This window comes from Magallana gigas, chromosome 10, assembly GCF_963853765.1.
Source record: "Magallana gigas chromosome 10, xbMagGiga1.1, whole genome shotgun sequence".
Classification (NCBI taxonomy): Eukaryota; Metazoa; Mollusca; class Bivalvia; order Ostreida; family Ostreidae; genus Magallana; species Magallana gigas.
Genome location: NC_088862.1, coordinates 34,848,497 through 34,867,088, shown reverse-complemented (window position 1 = coordinate 34,867,088; position 18,592 = coordinate 34,848,497). Strand labels below are relative to the sequence as shown.

The window sequence follows — 18,592 nt, the reverse complement described above, 5'->3', positions numbered from 1 at the left end:
GGAGAATATACAATTCTAGCGGTAGTTTTGCGTGATGATGCTGTTCTATTTCATTTCATGTTAAGAAATGTACTTAATCTATTTATAGCTATCACGTGATGATAAACCGCAGCGGTAGTAACTTAATCACTACCCGATTTTATCAGATTGTTGCATTGACATCTATTTCAACGGAAAATGCCAAGTATTCAGTTTGAATCAAAACAGTATTATTGTTATACGATTTTGTATGTTACAGTCAAAATAAGACGCTTAAAGGGGCATGGTCACGATTTTGGGCAAATTTTATTTTCCTGTTTTTATTATTTACAATGCTTTTTGAATGCATTTCTAATGATCAAGTGAAATTTGGGTGGCCGTCGATGAGTTTTAAGCGAGATACAGGGCTCACTTTTCTTCGGCATGTATAAACAAGGCTCGTGCCCTGTTTTTGTTTACAAAGGTTCAATATACCAGTAAAAATCTTTTTCAAGATGATTTGTCTAAATTCTTATTCATTTTAAACATAAATAAGCAGTTCCTAACCATTAACCCATTCATTTTAGGTCTAAAACTGGAATTTTCACTTCAACATTCAAAATGTAAACAAAAGCTTTGTTTACATAGCGAGGAATTGTAAGCTCTGTAAAAAAAATTGTGACCATGTCCCTTTAATGGCCATGTACTTCCTTAACCTACCCGCTCTTTTTTCTAATTTCTCATTTGACTGAAAACAAAAATCATGTTATTAAGTTTCTCTGTGATTCCGCCTCATTTATTGTACACATCTCTTTTTCCGATAAACGTGGTTTGCAAATAAAATATTCACAGGGAGTCTGTTTTATGTCCTTTTATTTCTCGATGCAGGATTCATTTACTAGTATTGACTTTGGTGCAATCATTCATACTCTTTTTCTTATATAGCCTTGTTTCTTTACATTAATTATTCAACTATTGATATGTTTTCATTATATGTACTTTAATCCCCTTCCCTAAAAAATTTTATAAATAGACTGTTTTTAAACACAACTCATCACTATTGATGTACTTTAATTGCTGAACCCCTTCTCCTGGAGTCCGTGAGTTACCAGAGTTAACATGGAACACCAAATGCGGTAGATTCAACTCAAGTCTATGACGTCTTTTCAAGTCACACGAAGTCACACGCCAGCATGACAAACAAATAACAGACATGTGTATATACTGTCTTGTGTTCTGTGTGTTTGATCCGCCGTGCACCAACTCCTTTATTTCCCGGGCTGACGTGCGGGGGCCGTGACTCTAACAGGTACGAGGGGGATCAAAAGCCTCTGAGTGGGGACCACAGCAGACCCCGGACTAATGACAGGCACCAGCCTGGGCGGGGGGATCCTGACTAATGGGATTTTGATGACCGGCTGCGTGATTTTGAGTAAGGGGATCGAGAATGGTGGTCGCTTAATGGTCCTATGGACGTGGTGTCCATGTGGTCTAAGCAATGATGGCAGCACTCGTCTGCCTTGTGACGCTGTGTGACGTAATTGTTGGACCTGTTCTCCGCCGCAGATTCTCTTTAGAGGCGGCAGAACGTCCGTGCAGTTGCTCACGTGGTTGTATGCCCCGCACGTGCACACGTTCACGCCGTCTGGGTGGGACACCCGGTCCCCCAGCTTCACTATGTGACCCCCGATGTTACAGGTACCTGAAAGACAAAAGCTTTGTTGTGTAGTTGACTGGGAAATAAACATTTCATTTCATTTTTTTTTCATTGAGAAAAATTCGCGAAAATTGTATTTGTATTTGAAAATTGTTTTTTATTGAAAAAAATGTTCATTGAAATGCAATATTTAAAGGTACATAGAGTTGAGAGTATCATTATTTATTATTTTACCCTGCAAATAATACTGATGAAACAACATTCCTCGCAAAAGTTAAATTATTTTATACTTTCATGTTAAAAACTGAAATCTGATTTTTTTAGACGCAGTTGATAATCCGTTCTATTACCCTCAGTGTTAGCAACACGCTTGACAGCGGGTAACACAACGAATTGTTACGTAAATTAGTGCGCATATGGTTTGCCGTAGAATTCACGTCATTCCTTAAGAAGTCAGTTAAGTTCTCTTTAAAATCAAAACATCCACGATAATATAAAAAAGTGCCTGTTTGGGAGGATGACACTATATAAATAGTGCCTGTTTGGGAGGGTAACAGTTGAAATTGACACCCCGAGGAAACCATTGTCAACCGACGCTCCAGTTGAAATTGACACCCCGAGGAAACCATTGTCAACCGACGCTCCGCGTCGGTTGACAATGGTTTCCTCGGGGTGTCAATTTCAACTGTTATCCTCCCAAACAGGCATTATTTATTTTATTATACTAAATGTCTTATTTTTAGAGAATATTTTTACTGCTTTTATACAGAAATGACGTGAATTCTACAGCGAACCGTACGCGCATAATTTACGTGCATGTAACAATTCGTTGTGTTACCCGTTGCTAAGTGTGTTCGTAACGCTGAGGGTAATAGAACGGATTATCAACTGCGTCTAAATCAATCAGATTTCAGTATATAACATGAAAGTATAATAATTGAAATTGACACCCTTGAACAAATTCTTTTTTTCAGAAACATAAAAAAATCCATAAAGTTGAAATAAATAAATTAAAGCTTGTAGATGGACCATACACTAAGCAGAATAACGATTTGATTTGTATATTTTTATCCTCGAGTCTTAAATAGCACAAAATTAATATTTTTTTACCTTCACAATAAAAACAGTTATTCCCTGGACGTTTTTGTGTGCAGTCTGGGGTAGTCTTTGCGCATGCCCATAGTTTACAGTAATGGTGGTTTTCGTGTTTTTGGCAGTATCTGTCCGTCCCAAGCACAGAGCTTATGTCCGGAAGTTCCGACGTCTTGTATCGTATACAACTTGTCCCGTATCTCTCTACCCCGGCTGAAATTTAACGAACGAGGAGAAATTAAATTCTGCCTTTTTCTGAACACCTGGATGAAGCCACTGTGTAATAAATCTTCACCAGATGATACTGGGCCACTTAGTCTACTGATAGACTTAATGGCAGATCTACACCTTGGTCAATAAAATGAGCCCCTTCGCAAAGATTTGAAGAGGCCAATTGGAATATTACATGCGTTATTAAAAAGAAGGAGAAAAATCAAATGAATTGTTTCACGGTCAATAAGCGTTTGCAAAACTAACCGTAGGTTTCCGACGATGAAATGATGATTGGTTTGTCATGTTGTAAATTTTGAATTTACTGGGTGGGTGTAAAAACAATATTTACAACATGACAGGTTCTTCGATAAATGACAATAATTACAATGTTTACAGCAAGATAAAAAGGGTTTAATTCCACTTAGCCAACATTCTGAAATTCTCAATTCCCACTTGGGCAACATTTTGATTTTCACACCTGAGTGATCAGGAGGCTATAATCTGTTTTCACATGTTCATGAATTTGTTATCAATTACCTGAGAATAGTTTGTTAAAAACAAATAAAAAATAGCATTTAATTTTGCCTATAACATGATAATCAGAATAAATAAATAAAAATAACCAGATTTTTTTTTTGGAAATATAGATCAGCAATTTTCTGCAAGATCATTGCACTAAACATTTTAAATGTTGAAACCAATATGGGCACTTATATAATTAAAAGGTTTATGTAAATATTTTTAAAGTGTTTAAATTGGATGTATATACATGTAATATATATATATATATATATATATATATATATATATATATATATATATATATATATATATATATATATATATATATATATATATATATATATATATATATATATATATATATATAAGAATAGACTAGAAACATGTATTACTATGTTGTATAATATAATATAATATTTAATAAGACCATTGACATTACAATTTAATGTAAATAACACAATTCTGTACCTCATGTTCATGTGTATTTTAATGGTTTGAGAGAATAAACAAGTTGAAATTGAGAAGCATTATCATGGCCATTAATTTACAGAATCGAAAGCTTGAAAATCATGAGTTTTTAATTGTTTTACGGACTGCTAGTTGAAAGACATAAATAACCAAAATGCCCAATCTCCAGGTGCAGATCAACTTTATAGAAAATGACACTGAAGGATTTTATCTTCATAACTAATGATGTATTGATCATCATACAATGAACCTTATTAAATGTGAAGTATACACCATTAAAAATATAAGCACTTTACTCTAGCGTTTTTGTGTTTTGTTAGTTTCATATTCTGTAGATCGGAATTAATCAAAATAATCATAGAAACAAAAGAAAACAAAAAAAAAATAAAAAAGAATCGAAATGTGATGTATAGTTAAAATTTCAAACGTGATTCTTAAAATTACAATATTTTTTTAATGCCAAGTTTAAGTTAAGTCAGCTTATATAATTAGCTCAATTTATGATGAAAATAGACAAACTATGATATTTGTACCCTAATTAAGGGCATGAATTATAGGGGAATATGTAACAGTTCATTTTTAGAAAATAACATTTTCATCTGAATTTATCAAATAAAATAAAGTACTGGGACAGAAGCTCAATTTATATGTATTTTTCTGTAGGCTAACAAATATATATTATTTCTCCTGCTTTCATCTGAAAACAGACTATAGCTTACCTGTAATTAAATTCTTTTGTTCTCCACCTGCACCCCATTCCCACTTAGCCAACACAAATCTACCTGTATTTTACCTGTATTTTTTCAAAATGTTGGCTAAGTGGGAAGACACCATAAAAAGGAAACGCTACATTTATAGATTAAAAAAGGGGAGGGGAAAAGGGACATGCGTTGTATTTGATTTGCATAAGAAAAACAAATCTTTTTTTAAATTCTAATAAAGATATTAGATATGAGATTTACGAACAAATTCTATAAACTTTGATAGTCACCTGTGTCCAAGAACTGGGTCAGAATTATTAGAGAGAACAGCAAGGGGCGCAATATCTGAGACGTCATCCGAGCGGCCTATGTATACAAAAAAGCCATAGCAAGTGAATCAAAACAAAGAATTCCAAACTCACAAAGAACAAACTTATCAATATAGCATTATTTGATACAAATAAAGTAAAGGTTATTAATTATTATAACAGTTACTGTATATTGATTATTTATATATTATAATATTTATTTTATCATTAATTTACAGTACTTCATGTATCTGTTCTGAATTTCTTTCATTCATTTGTGTTTTATCATTAATTTTTCAAATTTTCATTTTATAAATTATTTATGCATTTATTATGCCATAAATAGGCTTGATTGTGCGACTCCCGATTTATTTCGGAAAGTTATTCTTCTTGTCTGACGCAATGAAGGAAAGATCTAGAAAAATTCTAAAATTACTTGCAATACTTAAAAAAGGAGCAAAATGCTTACCTTATTAATGAAAGCTTCTCAGTCTATAATCTATAAAATCCTTAATAAATTCACGCCAAAGTACAAGTATTAATTTCAAGGCCTTTGTTTCCCAAATAATGCAATGCAATGTTGAAAGATGGTCACCTATGAAGACTGGTGTGTATTGCCGAAAAAATAAAAACCAGCGCGCGTTTATTGTCATGACGTAAATAGAGAACAATCAAACTCTGTGATCGATAGATCAGTGATGGATATGGACGGACCGGCGAAATCCGGAATTCTCACTTTCCCACATAGGGTGCTGACCGATTTTCTTCTTGATTTTCATCTATTCTGCATGAGAACCGTAAAAGAAATCATAAAAAAAGCTGTAGTCTATTTTGTCTATTTTATGTACAAATAAGCATGCTGGTTCTGAGGACCTTTAAACACAGCTTTTATTCTTTAATAGTCGTAAAAACAGCGGATTTTCAACCTAGGTCTTGGTTGAAACTAAATCAAAATTAACCCGACTGGTCTCGAAGAAACCAGCCTTTTTATTGCTTGTAGATATTTAAAAAAAAACGTAAAGAGGAAAATATGTGTTACGTTTTTAATTTTCGTTTAGTTTTTTTTTTTTTTTTAAATTAACATTTGATAATCTGCAATAGTACATGGCAGTTTCTCGGGAAATGAGTTATATAGCTGACCTTTTGTTCATTTATCTTATATCACTTTTCAATCTAATAAGAATATATTCTATCGATTATTTTATTAGTTCATATTCAATGAAAAATGATTTTTTAAAAATGATTTCTGAAAAATAAAGAATGATTAAATTGAATAAATCAACAATATTTCATAGTTGTACATGTACATTGTATATATATGTGAATACAATCAATGGAGCATTGTGTCGGGAATTGAACGCGCACCTGTCGCGCTGTCACGGTCCGTACACGTTCAATTTACAGCGACGAGAAAGCATTGTTCGAAAAAAAAAATGCACGTGTGTGGTACACAGGGGATTCCCTAATGACTGACTAGCCACGTCATCCAGTGACAGAAACTTACAGGTGAAAATTCCAGGTGAGAATCCCAGGTGAGTGGTTTTTTTCACACGGTGTGCTGGAATTTCATGGTTTTCGGTCGCTACTAATTAGGTTGACATATGCACGTGTACAGGTAATAGATACATGTACGTGTATACATCCCTGCATTGAAAGCTCATTCAGAAAACATATGTTACCTACATCCTCTGCAAAAGGTATTTGATTTCCGTTTTTTATTGCATTAAAAATGCATTTCTATGAAAAGTATTGGCACTGTTATACCATATAGTGTGTGACAACCTTTACATTTAATAATGTTAAAACCATAAAATATTAAACATTGGTATTTGATATATAATGATAAAACGGCGTGTGCGCTCTCTCTCTCTCTCTCTCTCTCTCTCTCTCTCTCTCTCTCTCTCTCTCTCTCTTTCTCAGTGAATATTCGTAAAACTAGTGAATCAATCACATGATATTATAAATTTTCTTTTAAGTAATAGTATATTTCCAATAGATAATAGAGTATTGTATTGTATTGTTTATTACCAAGAGTAAACACGGCCAGGGACGGTAGTTTCTATTCGCGACTCACATCCTTCAACCCAGACATCAGTGCACAAGCTCTACATTAAACCTTTGTCGTTAATTGTTGTTGTGTTTTGTCTGCCCGAGGGGATATTGACAATTAGTTTGACCAAAACATATCAATCGATGAAGAATGCCATGAAGTTGTTGAATCGCTTAATTGATGTAGACCTGTTGTTTTATTTGCGCAGTTTATATTTTAGATATGTTTATATTGCAATTTCTAGAATGTGATGGGGATAAATTCATCTAAGCTCTGTCCCAGGATATTTATGTTGCAATTTTATTTTAATATTCAAAATTTAAAATACCACAGGGTTCAAACGATGTTCATTCAATACTTTGACCAAAGTCCAAGGATTTCTCCCTTGAAACGCCCCCTCTATCTTGTCTGGTTTCCATAAAAAAGATTTTGAGAACAAGTTTAAGACTTTAAAATAATTTCATTACATGTTCATTGGTAATGGATGAAAATAGCGTTTTATTAGTGCAAAAAGGTCAAAATATCAATTAGGTTAAGAAATTGTAACATTTTTCTCTATGATAATTTTAATTTCATTTATTTTGAATAGTATAAATTTGAATTTGATGCCATGGTTCATTCCGATAATAGAATATAGAGGGAAAAGCGGTTTATGTGCAATCTGCACTTTCACTGCAGAAAGGTAAAATCAAATGCACTGCAGCGCCAAATGAAGCATATAGACCCCAACATTTTGTTTTGAATTTTGGTTAAGCTATGTGTGTAGATGTTTAAAAAATACTTTAAAAAAAAATATTTTAATACTTTTGATCGCAGGATCTAACTTCCATAAAAGTGATCTCATTTTTTAAATGATTTTAATTGATTTGTTATTTCCCTAATGATTTCTACTGTGGGCTATTTCTTAAATTCATCACATTCTGATATAAAATGCAAGATAAATTAGTTATTTGAACAACAAAATGCTTTCTTTGCATAGTGAGTTACCGGCATGTGGATAGGAAGGTAGTTAGAATTGCATTGAAAGACATTAATGAATGATGTGCAAATTATAAGTATAGCTATCTGAAATAAAATTGAAATTTCTTTGGTTAAAGAATGCACTTGAGAGCAGTTTTTTTTTAAAGTTAAATGAATGCATACTATGTTCATACGAGTACATGTCGTTTTACGAGATAATACAGATTTCAATCTTGTAATTGTCTCTATGAATTAGAATATGGTTTTTTTTTTAAATTAAGAAATGAAGAAAAAGCGTAGCTAGTGGACCTGAATATACTAGTTTGACTGTGGATGACGATGCATACGATGGTTTATTTTACAGATGAAGTACCCTGGCTCAGTAATAAGTAGACCCCTACTGTTGGGACTGGGCGCGGTCCTCATTGTTTTCTTCATTATCAACGTCTCGTACGACATTGAGAAAAAACGAGAGACCGAAAAAAGGCGCGAAAAGCGGAAACACCGTCAAAACTTGGACAGTTTGCTGTTCCACCCTCGCCAGAATCATCAAGGCCGGAAGTCGGTCGGGAACCTGGATTGGCACAGTGGTGACGTCATTCCTGTATTTTTCCGCAAAAATGTAAAAGAAATGAAAATTAACTGTGAACCACTTTTCAAGGGATCCATTACAGCCCAATCAAGAGCAAGACACATGAAGCATCCGCGGAGGGAGATCTCACCGTCCATGTACGCATTACTGACCAAGAAGTGCGTCAGATTCAGGCACTACCGTAACTACATCACGGGTCCTCTGACAAGTAAAGAAAACAAGTTTCCCGTGGCCTACAGTATCATCATGAAAGACTCGGTCTTCCAGTTTGAGAGTTTACTGCGCGCCATCTACCGGCCGCAGAACATCTACTGCATTCACATCGACCAAAATAGTCCCAAGGAAATCCGACAGGCCGTTCAAAATATCGCAAGCTGTTTCCAGGAGAATGTATTTACTGTAAGCGTCGCGCGCAGTGTAACCAAGGGAACGCTATCACATTTGCAGGCCGAGCTCGGCTGTTTACGAAGTCTTCTGAAGCATCCCGAATGGAAGTACTTTATCAATCTGTCGGAAAACGACTTCCCGTTGAAGATAAACAGCGATATTGTCAACATTCTGACGTCATTAAAAGGCGCCAACAGTATACCGGGAATTCCCTTAGATCAGCGGTAAGCTCTATTTGTTAGATAATTTATTCAAATGTAAAAAATGGTTTACCGATTTTTAGGTTTTGGGGGTTTTTGGTTTTGTATTTTTTTTTGGGGGGGGGGGGGGGAGGGGGTGGTGTTATGGGGGTTATATGGGAGGGGGGTATTGGGGATGTCCCATGTTGTCTTGGTCTTGGCTTATTGTATCATTTCTTGTTCTTGCTTAGATTTCACTACATGTCTTATGCTATTTTCAATATTACTTTGTATATTTACCCTTTAACCCACGATGTAAATGGCGCTGAATCAACACATCAGCAAAAATGGATTCCTTCAAATGTGACATTTCGTAATATGATGTTCATTTAGTGTAATTTTGATCATTTAGTGAAATGCTGATCCTAGAACACACTCATTTTTGTATTCATTTACACAAAAAATATTTTTAATGATCGTGTCCTGTCAAGTACAAAATTTAAATTGGAGGATCTAGATAGAGATCGAGGAGGCGGGATGGGTGAAAACCCCTATCCCAACTAGAAAACTCAAAGTTTATTAAAATTACATATTAAAATTACAGAAAATGGGACTCGATCCCCCTACCCCACCGCAGCAATCAAAATTATCCCTCGGACTCTTCCAATGACGTTTACTTTATCAGCGTATGATTTAGGAAGAGCGAACGAATTTAGATCATTTTATATAAGATAAACGTCGACATCGACTCTTTATTTCCCAATATTAATGCGATCTACATTTACATATGATTTTTAGGGCCGAAAAAGACATGGGAAAGTTACCGTCAGGAGTCAAGCCTTACATTGGAGAAGGTGACGTCATAATGAATAGAGAGACCGCCCATTTTGCTGTCAATAATCCTCAAGCACAATCTGTGCTAAAGTGGGCGGAGAAAACACAGCATCCTCAGCAGACGTTTTACGCTACACTGAACTACAACCCTCGACAGTTCAAGATAAAAGGGTCATACAAAGGTGAATCCAGTTCAATTCTACCCAATATACACATGATTTGATCACGTGACGAAACGTGTTCATATCTAACTCAGCAATTTTTATATTTTTAAACCTCCGAAAAAAAGGATCAGTGGTTTATCATTATGACAGGTTCTTACATTTTTTAAATTCTTTTTTAGGGCCCCTTGATTTCCAAAATCTAAAAAGTCTAGAACATATAGCAAAATTTGTGGATTCAAAGAACGCCTCCAGTCATGCGTGTCATGGTTCTAGATCCTTTCACGGGTACTGCACGTTTGGCGTGGGAGATTTGCCGTACCTCATAAACCGGAAGGAGCTGTTTGCTTTCCGTTTCCGGTGGGATATAGATCGCCTCGTTTTACAGTGCATGGAGCAAATGATTTACCAGAGATCCAAAGAACAATTCATGTATCCCAAGGATTACGATTTGTCTTTTTACAAACATTTAGAAATCGTAAAGCACCAGCTATGAAAGAAAAAAAAAACAAGACACAAAAATATTTCGTTTTTTTTTAATATTAAGTTAACGTATTCATTAAAAACATTAATTAGTTGATATGTTCATTAGCCATTCGACGATCCGGTGGTGGTTGCTGATGTTGAAGAAGACGATGAAGAAGATGAAGATGTAGAGGTGGATTCATCAGATGACAGAAAGCGTTTGGGAGAGATTTTCACTGTGGTAACATGGTTTACAGGAATTAGCAATGGTGACGTGACCCGCACAGCTGGTGACGTAGATGGTTCTTGGGTACTTTCTGGTCTTTTTGGTGACGTGGCACGCACAGTTTGTGACGTAGACTGTTCATTTGAATCGGTGAGTGTGTTAGTGGTTTTCTGTGAAGGGGTGCCGAACTCCGTGCCAAAACTTCGCATCATTGCCGAGGGAAAAAGCCGATCCCCGATATCATAACTAGAGGAACTTTTTAATGCATATTCCGGGACCTGTTCTGTTTGTGGATCTGACAGAGGTTGGCTATGTGTGTTCGGATTCTTATTATTTTCTTCAAAAATAGTTTTCTTGGCGTCAATAGAAACTTTGTTTAGGTCGGGTTGGCACTTTTTTGTTGGTTGTGTGGGTTGTTGGGAGATCTGTGGTTTTCTTCTGTAGTCTGTCTGTAGTCAAAGATAAAATTACATGGGTGTCTGAAAAACAGAAATGGTGTCGCATTGGAAGAATACACGGTATTCGTTGGCACAATTTTCATTTCACGGAAACTGCGGATTTTCTAGTTTATAGGGCAAAACATTTAGTCATTTCGTTTTTCATTGGTAGATAAAAACTAGAGGTACTGTGGGCAAACTCACAACTGATACCCCCCGCTAAGAAAAAAATCATGACTCATGTATTTTTTCTATTATAGAAAATATTATATGAATCTATTTCACTGTCCATTTTCTATAAATAACAACTGCTCTATTTTTTACAACTGTTAATGCTAATATGAATACACAAACCAATTTCTATTATCTAAATTCCATTTTATTTCAAGTTAGCTGTTAATGCATGAGGACAATTGCATCCTATTGTTAACAAACATGACTCGAATCAAACGAAAATCCGGATGTCAAGCAGCCATTTAATATGAACATTTTAAATTATTGGTATACTGAGCCCGATTTTTTCCGAAATTTTTTTTCTTCAACACATTTTTTTTTCAACAAAAAAAAATACGTCGGGGCGGGCCATTTTCAGAGAGACGGGGGTGAGAATCTAAAAAATAATTTTATGTGGCCTGAGACAAGGAATCTTTGTGTCAAATTTAAGCTTCTAATATTATTTCCATTAATACAAGACATGACCCAGACAGGAATTAAGCATTTTTTTAACAATGACCTTGAACTTCCTCAATTGACCTTGGGTCAAGGTCATGACACATCCTCGGGTTATTAGCAATCTTTATGTGGATTAAGAACTTCCAATATTTCTCCATAAAAAGATATGGACTGGACATGAATTTTGCACTTTTTTGCCAGTGACCTTGACTTTGCCCAAATTACCTTGAGTCATGGTAATGACATACTCTTTGGTCATAAGCAATCTTTGTGTGAAGAAAGAACTTCCAATGTTTCTCCATAAGAAAGATATGGACCGGACACAAATTTTGACAAGGTGATTCCTATATACCCCCCACCCCCAAACTTTGTTTTTTTGAAAAAGTATTGTTAAGTATATTGTTAACCAATGACGGTGGTATCGTGAAGGGTTTACTGTCGGCCGTTGCCTTTGATTTACATGTATTACTAAAATTTGTCATGGATATTCTTCTCAGGAAGATCAATAAATTGATGAATTTCCTTTGTAAAAAATGGTATTATAATACTGAACTACACATGTACAAAAGATTTCAGAATAAAGAGGTTTAACCTGAAACACATCTGAATCAGCGTACCTTTGGTTTTGTGTCTGATGTCACCTTCTTAGGAAACATTGTCAGTGAATTCATTTTCAGTGGCTTCAGTTGAACATCCTTTCCTTTCCGCCTTTTTTCTTTTCGAAGCTTATCAAGAAAACTACAAATAGTCAGTGAATGATTGAATTCATGGAGAAAGCAAATCATTAATAGAGTCATAGAACTCATGGAGAGAACAAAACATGGACAGTTTAAAATGATACGACATACAGAAAGCAGACGAGGTGTAATGCATTGCATTTGATTCATTCTCTACTAATTGTTTATAAAATTGTTTATAAAACAACAGTGCAGAAAATTTTAATTTAAAATTATCTTCATTTCAAAGCAATTTCCACTATCATAGCTTTATTTCTTATGATGACTGCATAGTCAAGTAGATACTTGTACTCCTTATTTGTAATGAGTTGAGAATGTCTGTCATATTTTACCTTTCCCTCTGCGCATGCGTTACCTGAACGAGTCCTCCCGCCCCATCACATCCAGATTGCCGTCAAAGACGATATCCTTCCGCACGTTCTTGTCCGACTGATACTGAACATAAAACCAAAACATAATTTAATGCACAGTATCCTCGTTATGATACAATATAAACGGGTTAAGTTAAAACTGCGTTATAATGAATGATCACATGGTTCTGTTATAAGTTGAGGTCATGTGATCACTGACCTTGATTACAAACAACATGACGATGATGAAGGCCGTAGCTCCGGTGAGGACGCCGAACAGGAGCAGGAACGTGCGGCGGCGGTGTAACGTCTCCATGATGTCGGCCTGGGAAACCTGACGTCACAAAGTCAAATCAATCGGATTAAAACTGTAAATATGTACATGTTAATATATACATATGTATTCAATTAAACGTCCAAAAACGTGATGGTTTAGCCAAATTATCGTGACAACATGTCAATACAATGTCCATTTGCCCTGACACCACGTGACTGAACAAACGGACATTCAGGTCATTACGTTCACTGGACAATTTATGACACCATGAACGGCAACATATTTACCGGCACACATTTTTTCCACTGAGCGCTTTAATTAAAAATTAAATATGATCACTGATATAATTTGTAAATTGCTATACATGCTTATCGTGTTCTCACACAGTCGGGCGTGGTTGCTTATCATCATTGGTTTCATTAAATGTACCTTTTCCCAGTGTTCAAACAAGACCTTCCGGTGCCAACTGTCAATAGAACCCATCCATTCTGTAGTAAAATAACAAACACCATTTATAAATATTTACAATTACCAAGTATTATTCCCTCTATTTCTTTTATAAATGGAAAGTTATAGTTAATTCATAGCTCTATAGAAACAGCCAGACTGAAATCAACACGCCCCGTTTATCGATTGGTCGAAATCTACAGCGGCTGAAATTGACAAGAAACTGACAGGACTGAAATTGACACGCCCTGTTTATCGAAGCCAACAGCGACCTAAGAAAAATCCCGGCCGGCACGAAATAATCATGATGATGTCAGACTCAAAGTCTCACAGGAGACGATTTGGCTGTTTCTTTTAGCTAATGACAATTTATGTACATTAACAGTAATATACTGAATTTTACTAACTTTTCATAAAAACTTCAATAATTAATTAAAAGACAAATGTTAAATATAAACAATTTTTTTTAAATGAAACATGCGGGTTATATATGCAGGTAGCGATCATTGCAGAAAAAAATTACTTAATTACATTGTAATTTTTCTGCAATGTCGCTATCTTCATATCCCGATCGAGTCACCAAAGATTAAATAACTACATCACTCTATATTTACATCTACCAAGTAGGATTCCCTCTACTTAATTCTTACGGAAACTTATAGTCAATAATATAGCTCTAGAGAAACAGCCAAACTGAAATCGACACGCCCTGTTTATCGATTAGTCGAAATTTCAGCGACCGGAGACGCTTTGGCTGGGAGGTTTTTTTCGCAAACGTACTTTAACCATAATAAAGTGAAATTAACTTACTTTTTATATAGTTAAAAGATTTGATGCGGGTTATGAAGGTAGCGATCATTGCAGAAAAAAACGTGCATAACCCGCTAACGCGGGTTTTGTATTTTTTCTGCAATGTCGCCACCTTCATATCCCGAATGAATCTCCAAAGAAAGCATTTATGCACGGTTCAGAACAACTCAGTATTTCAGGCAATGATGTTGTGTATTTAATATTAACCGCCATACCGGAGTAGTTGGTCTGCTGGGACCCCTCGGACAATCTGATGGCGCTGGCTAGCGGCTTACCCTTGTCGTTGGAATTGTAAGAGGCGCTCGATACATTTTCTGCTGAAATAAAGCCCAAAATAATTTATTCTAGAAAAGTTTTGCCTTAATATATCATTTTGTAATTTTACTACTAGTTTTGATTTGTGTGTATATCAACTACATTTTTTTCTTAATCTCACTCTATCTCAAAATGTATTTACATCACCTGCTACATTTTCCCATGGCATTTTGTTCATCAAGGCATTCAGGTTTTTGAGAAGTCTGCGGCGCTTAGCCTTGTCTTTCAGCTTCATAACACTGGCCCGGATCTCATTCAGCTTCAGCTGCATTTCCGGATTCCGTGTGTCGTTCGTGGATGCTTTTTTATTTATTCTCACACAAGGGACATGACTCCATTTTTCTTTCCATTCGTCTACAGATAATAATAATTTTATTTGGATAAAACCTAGCTTGTTTCGATCGTTTTTTTTAACATAGTTACGTTATTTTCATTTTCGTATGATTATTTAAAGCAGTTGTAATTTAATGAAATTTGTCTGTGATAACACTTCAATCAAATTGATTGTAAGGCACAGTTTATTAAATCTTAGCAATGGCGCAAAAAGCTTATTGTTGGGGCGCAAGCAGTTTATGCAATTATTTTATACAAAATGAAAATAACAAAAACATTTCAAAAATTCAATATACATGTATAGAGTTCTTCAATTCCTGGAAATTATACAAATATAACAACATGAAATAGAATTCATGAAGCGATGATGAAGCAAGCTCGGGGTGTGATACAATCCATCATGGAGCCCCTCGAACCTTATTGGATTAGATCACGCCTCGACCATGATAAAATTCAAAGAAAGATTCTAATTTCTCTAAAAGAGTGCAATCTCTATAATCTATAGTAAAAATGGATATTAAATTATTCAAAAAAGCTATTCAACGGAAAGGAGCGAACTCCTAATCATTGTGTTAAAGTTTTCTGTTTCTGCATATGAAAAAAATAGTCTGTATTTTACATAAATATGCGAGTTGCGTGTCCAGGGGTTGGGTCGTGTTGTAGTTGTGTATAAGAGGTCTACAAATAGGCAACACTCTTTTAATCATATAATGGAAGAACACAAAGGGTTTGACAAAACGTTTACTGAATAATTAATCCAATAACTGTTCAGACGACGATTTACATTTGCCATCGTGGTTAGACCGTTTCCTCGCCATGCATTCTCTTTTATTCTTTTTATTCTCTACTCATTTTGGCAAGCAAATATAAGAAAAAAAGGAATTTACAGCTTCTCCACGATAATCGTGAAAATCCTATATAGTGCTTTCGTTACCCTGAACTTAGAAAAGGGGGGGGGGGGGGGCTCCATCTATATTCGCTGCTATCTAATTAAAAACAAATATGTTTGCTTCGAGAAAAAGCCCCCCCCCCCTCCCCCCGATGCTACGTACCTTTTCTTCTTTTTCATTTTAAACAGGGTTTGTTGAATGGGTAGCGGTACTTGATGTATACATGTACAGGTTTATAATGTATCTTTTTTTTCAAAGTTTAAAGTTTGTATACCAGTTGTAAAATTGTATTGAGATGCCTGATAAACTCACCACAATCTTCTGTTAGAGTGCCGGTACATTGCTCAAAAATGTTGGAATTCCGGACTTTTGCCAGTCTCTCCGACTCCAAATAGACATTTTCCAGTGCGTGCAGCCATTCACAGGAACAGTGAAGGTTCATTGTACATCTTGTAAATGAATAAAATGATACACAAGTACAGTTTTTAAGACATATTTGTGGTATATAGTTTACATGTGTCAAATGCTTTACATTCGTTACAGCATTTCCACAGTTTAATTTTGTTTTAATTTTTTTTTTTTTTTTAAAACCCACCTTTATAAAGTAGATGTAATTTAATGAAACTTTTTTCTGAATTGTACCTCATTTTAACTTTGCTGATACACGAGAAAAGAAATCGCAGACTACTGCATTTCTCGTGTGTTTCCGGTGGCAGATGACAAAATGGCCGACAAACCGGGTCAGTACCCTCTACCGTCATAACCATCATCAAGAGGACTGCGAGTGTTACACACTGGGTCCATTTTTCTTCTTTGTTGCCCATTATAACACCTAGATCATCGTAAGGTAGCTACTGTGAACAGCTACTACGTAGACAAAGGTGTTTGCACCAGATGTGTATAGTTTAAAAAAACAAATTTAAAATGAATTCGAATATAAGGGAAATACCGGATAAATATTGTTCTCAATATTTCGCAAATGACGGATGAACAGTTTGGACAACATAAAAGAAGAAATTATTCATAGTAAAATTCTCTGTTGACTTACCTCATTCCAACTTGAGTACGCTAAAGCTAGATTGTAACATGTTTTTCCATTTTGACGTAGCGACGTAGTTTGAATTTTAACGTAATTTTGCGCGATTTTTCCGATGACGTCATAATAGGTTCTTGACGTCGGAACAAAGCTGGATAAGAGAGTGAGTAATAACTTTGGGTTTGTATTTTCAAGGAATAATATTGAATACAGAATATGATATTTGTAGCTTCAGTAAAATATGGCTGATCTTAATTTCAGATGACATTAGGACAATATATTTGATTTGATCACGTCCAATCGTATTTAGCGTCTTCAAATATATCTCTGGCATTTAATTTTCTAGATAATCTACATCTTGGTTGCTAAAGTTAGTCTTAGCGAAACATTCTAAGATGTCTTCTTACTCGTTCACTCTATATATACCTGAAACTTTATGGGGATTCATAGTTGGAAAATCTGACATCCATTTGGAAATATTCGGGACTCCTCGCACAATTTTTCAACATTATCATCCTGGTACTTTTCATGTTGCTTGGAATGCAAAAACCTCGTAAACATTTTTTTCGTTTGTATTGAAACCTGGAGCTATGAAATTCACTGCGTTTAAAACAAAATATGGCTTTTATTCGTTTTACTAGCTTGGACACAGGCGCGTAATTTACATGCCATATGAATATTGAAATATTAAGCAAAAAGTGGGGTAAGCAGAAACTTCGGACAGAGTACAATATGTAGATACACTGTTCTTTTAATTAGAATAATTAACATATGCATGTACTACAGTACATTTATTCAAATCAAGATATAAATATAAGTTAAAACAACGCACCTTTTATACTTAGACTTGTAAATGAACAGATGAAAGTATACATTCGTAAAGTATGCAATTATATTTGAGTGTCCGGATAATTGCCAAAATTAATCGCGTTGATGTTCTAAGAATAGATTCGGGGAAAACCAGTATAATCACCGATACATGTAGTGAAATATGCCAATAAAACGAAAACTTCACTACTGTTGTTAGTTAACTTATATCACTTTCTGAAAAGGCTTATTTTATTCAACATATATAGCGTTTATTTTTATATAGTTCTAGGTTGGACATCAGAAATTAAAATGCACTATTACATGTTCATGTATATAGACATGTGTATCTCGTGTTACAAGATGTTACATTGGACTAATATGTAATCATTTATATCTGGTTTGACACCATTAATGTTGTAATACAACACAGACAGGTAGCTGATCTGGGTACCTCTCCGTCACTCGTACAAAAGATAACAGGCTGGTAAATATTCACATAATCGGGTACATCAGATAAAGGTATCACGTGCAGTAAATAGGACGGGACATCAAAACGCCCCATCAGCATAGAAAGAAAAGTGAGTTTTTTGTTTTATATTAATTTAATTTATTAATGTATGTGCTTAATTCATACTTTTTTTGTTACAATTTTAAAAAGCAATCACACAGCATGCTGTAAATGCAAGAACATTTAGTACAAAAGCA

At 35.0% G+C, this 18,592-nt stretch overlaps 3 protein-coding genes across 9 annotated transcripts; 1 reads left to right on the top strand and 2 right to left on the bottom strand.

Moving 5' to 3' along the window:
• Positions 1-1,090: 1,090 nt before the first annotated feature.
• Positions 1,091-5,527, bottom strand: LOC105334837 (uncharacterized). Its single transcript, XM_011438425.4, has 4 exons — positions 5,389-5,527; positions 4,902-4,977; positions 2,726-2,920; positions 1,091-1,660 (listed from the first exon to the last, which is right to left on the bottom strand). Exons 2-4 carry the CDS (start codon positions 4,966-4,968, stop codon positions 1,227-1,229), a joined length of 696 nt encoding a protein of 231 aa, XP_011436727.3. The 5' UTR covers positions 4,969-4,977; positions 5,389-5,527; the 3' UTR covers positions 1,091-1,226.
• A 754-nt stretch (positions 5,528-6,281) lies between these two features.
• LOC105334838 (N-acetyllactosaminide beta-1,6-N-acetylglucosaminyl-transferase) lies at positions 6,282-10,982 on the top strand. 3 transcript variants are annotated; one of them, XM_034454432.2, is made up of 4 exons: positions 6,282-6,451; positions 8,294-9,132; positions 9,886-10,103; positions 10,265-10,982. In XM_034454432.2, exons 2-4 carry the CDS (start codon positions 8,294-8,296, stop codon positions 10,576-10,578), a joined length of 1,371 nt encoding a protein of 456 aa, XP_034310323.2. In that variant the 5' UTR covers positions 6,282-6,451; the 3' UTR covers positions 10,579-10,982. The 3 variants fall into 3 exon arrangements, with proteins under 3 accessions (XP_034310323.2, XP_034310324.2, XP_034310325.2); XM_034454433.2 differs by having other exon boundaries at positions 6,291-6,438; XM_034454434.2 differs by lacking the exon at positions 6,282-6,451 and adding an exon at positions 6,461-6,616.
• On the bottom strand, positions 10,603-17,229 carry LOC105334839 (uncharacterized). Of its 5 annotated transcripts, none has more exons than XM_034454428.2 (10): positions 17,090-17,228; positions 16,684-16,908; positions 16,354-16,490; positions 14,966-15,172; positions 14,719-14,820; positions 13,676-13,734; positions 13,190-13,303; positions 12,975-13,054; positions 12,500-12,620; positions 10,603-11,222 (listed from the first exon to the last, which is right to left on the bottom strand). In XM_034454428.2, exons 2-10 carry the CDS (start codon positions 16,863-16,865, stop codon positions 10,671-10,673), a joined length of 1,554 nt encoding a protein of 517 aa, XP_034310319.2. In that variant the 5' UTR covers positions 16,866-16,908; positions 17,090-17,228; the 3' UTR covers positions 10,603-10,670. The 5 variants fall into 5 exon arrangements, 4 of the variants coding, with proteins under 4 accessions (XP_034310319.2, XP_034310321.2, XP_011436730.3 ...); XM_034454430.2 differs by having other exon boundaries at positions 14,719-14,817; XM_011438428.4 differs by having other exon boundaries at positions 16,684-16,905; positions 17,090-17,191.
• Positions 17,230-18,592: the final 1,363 nt, after the last annotated feature.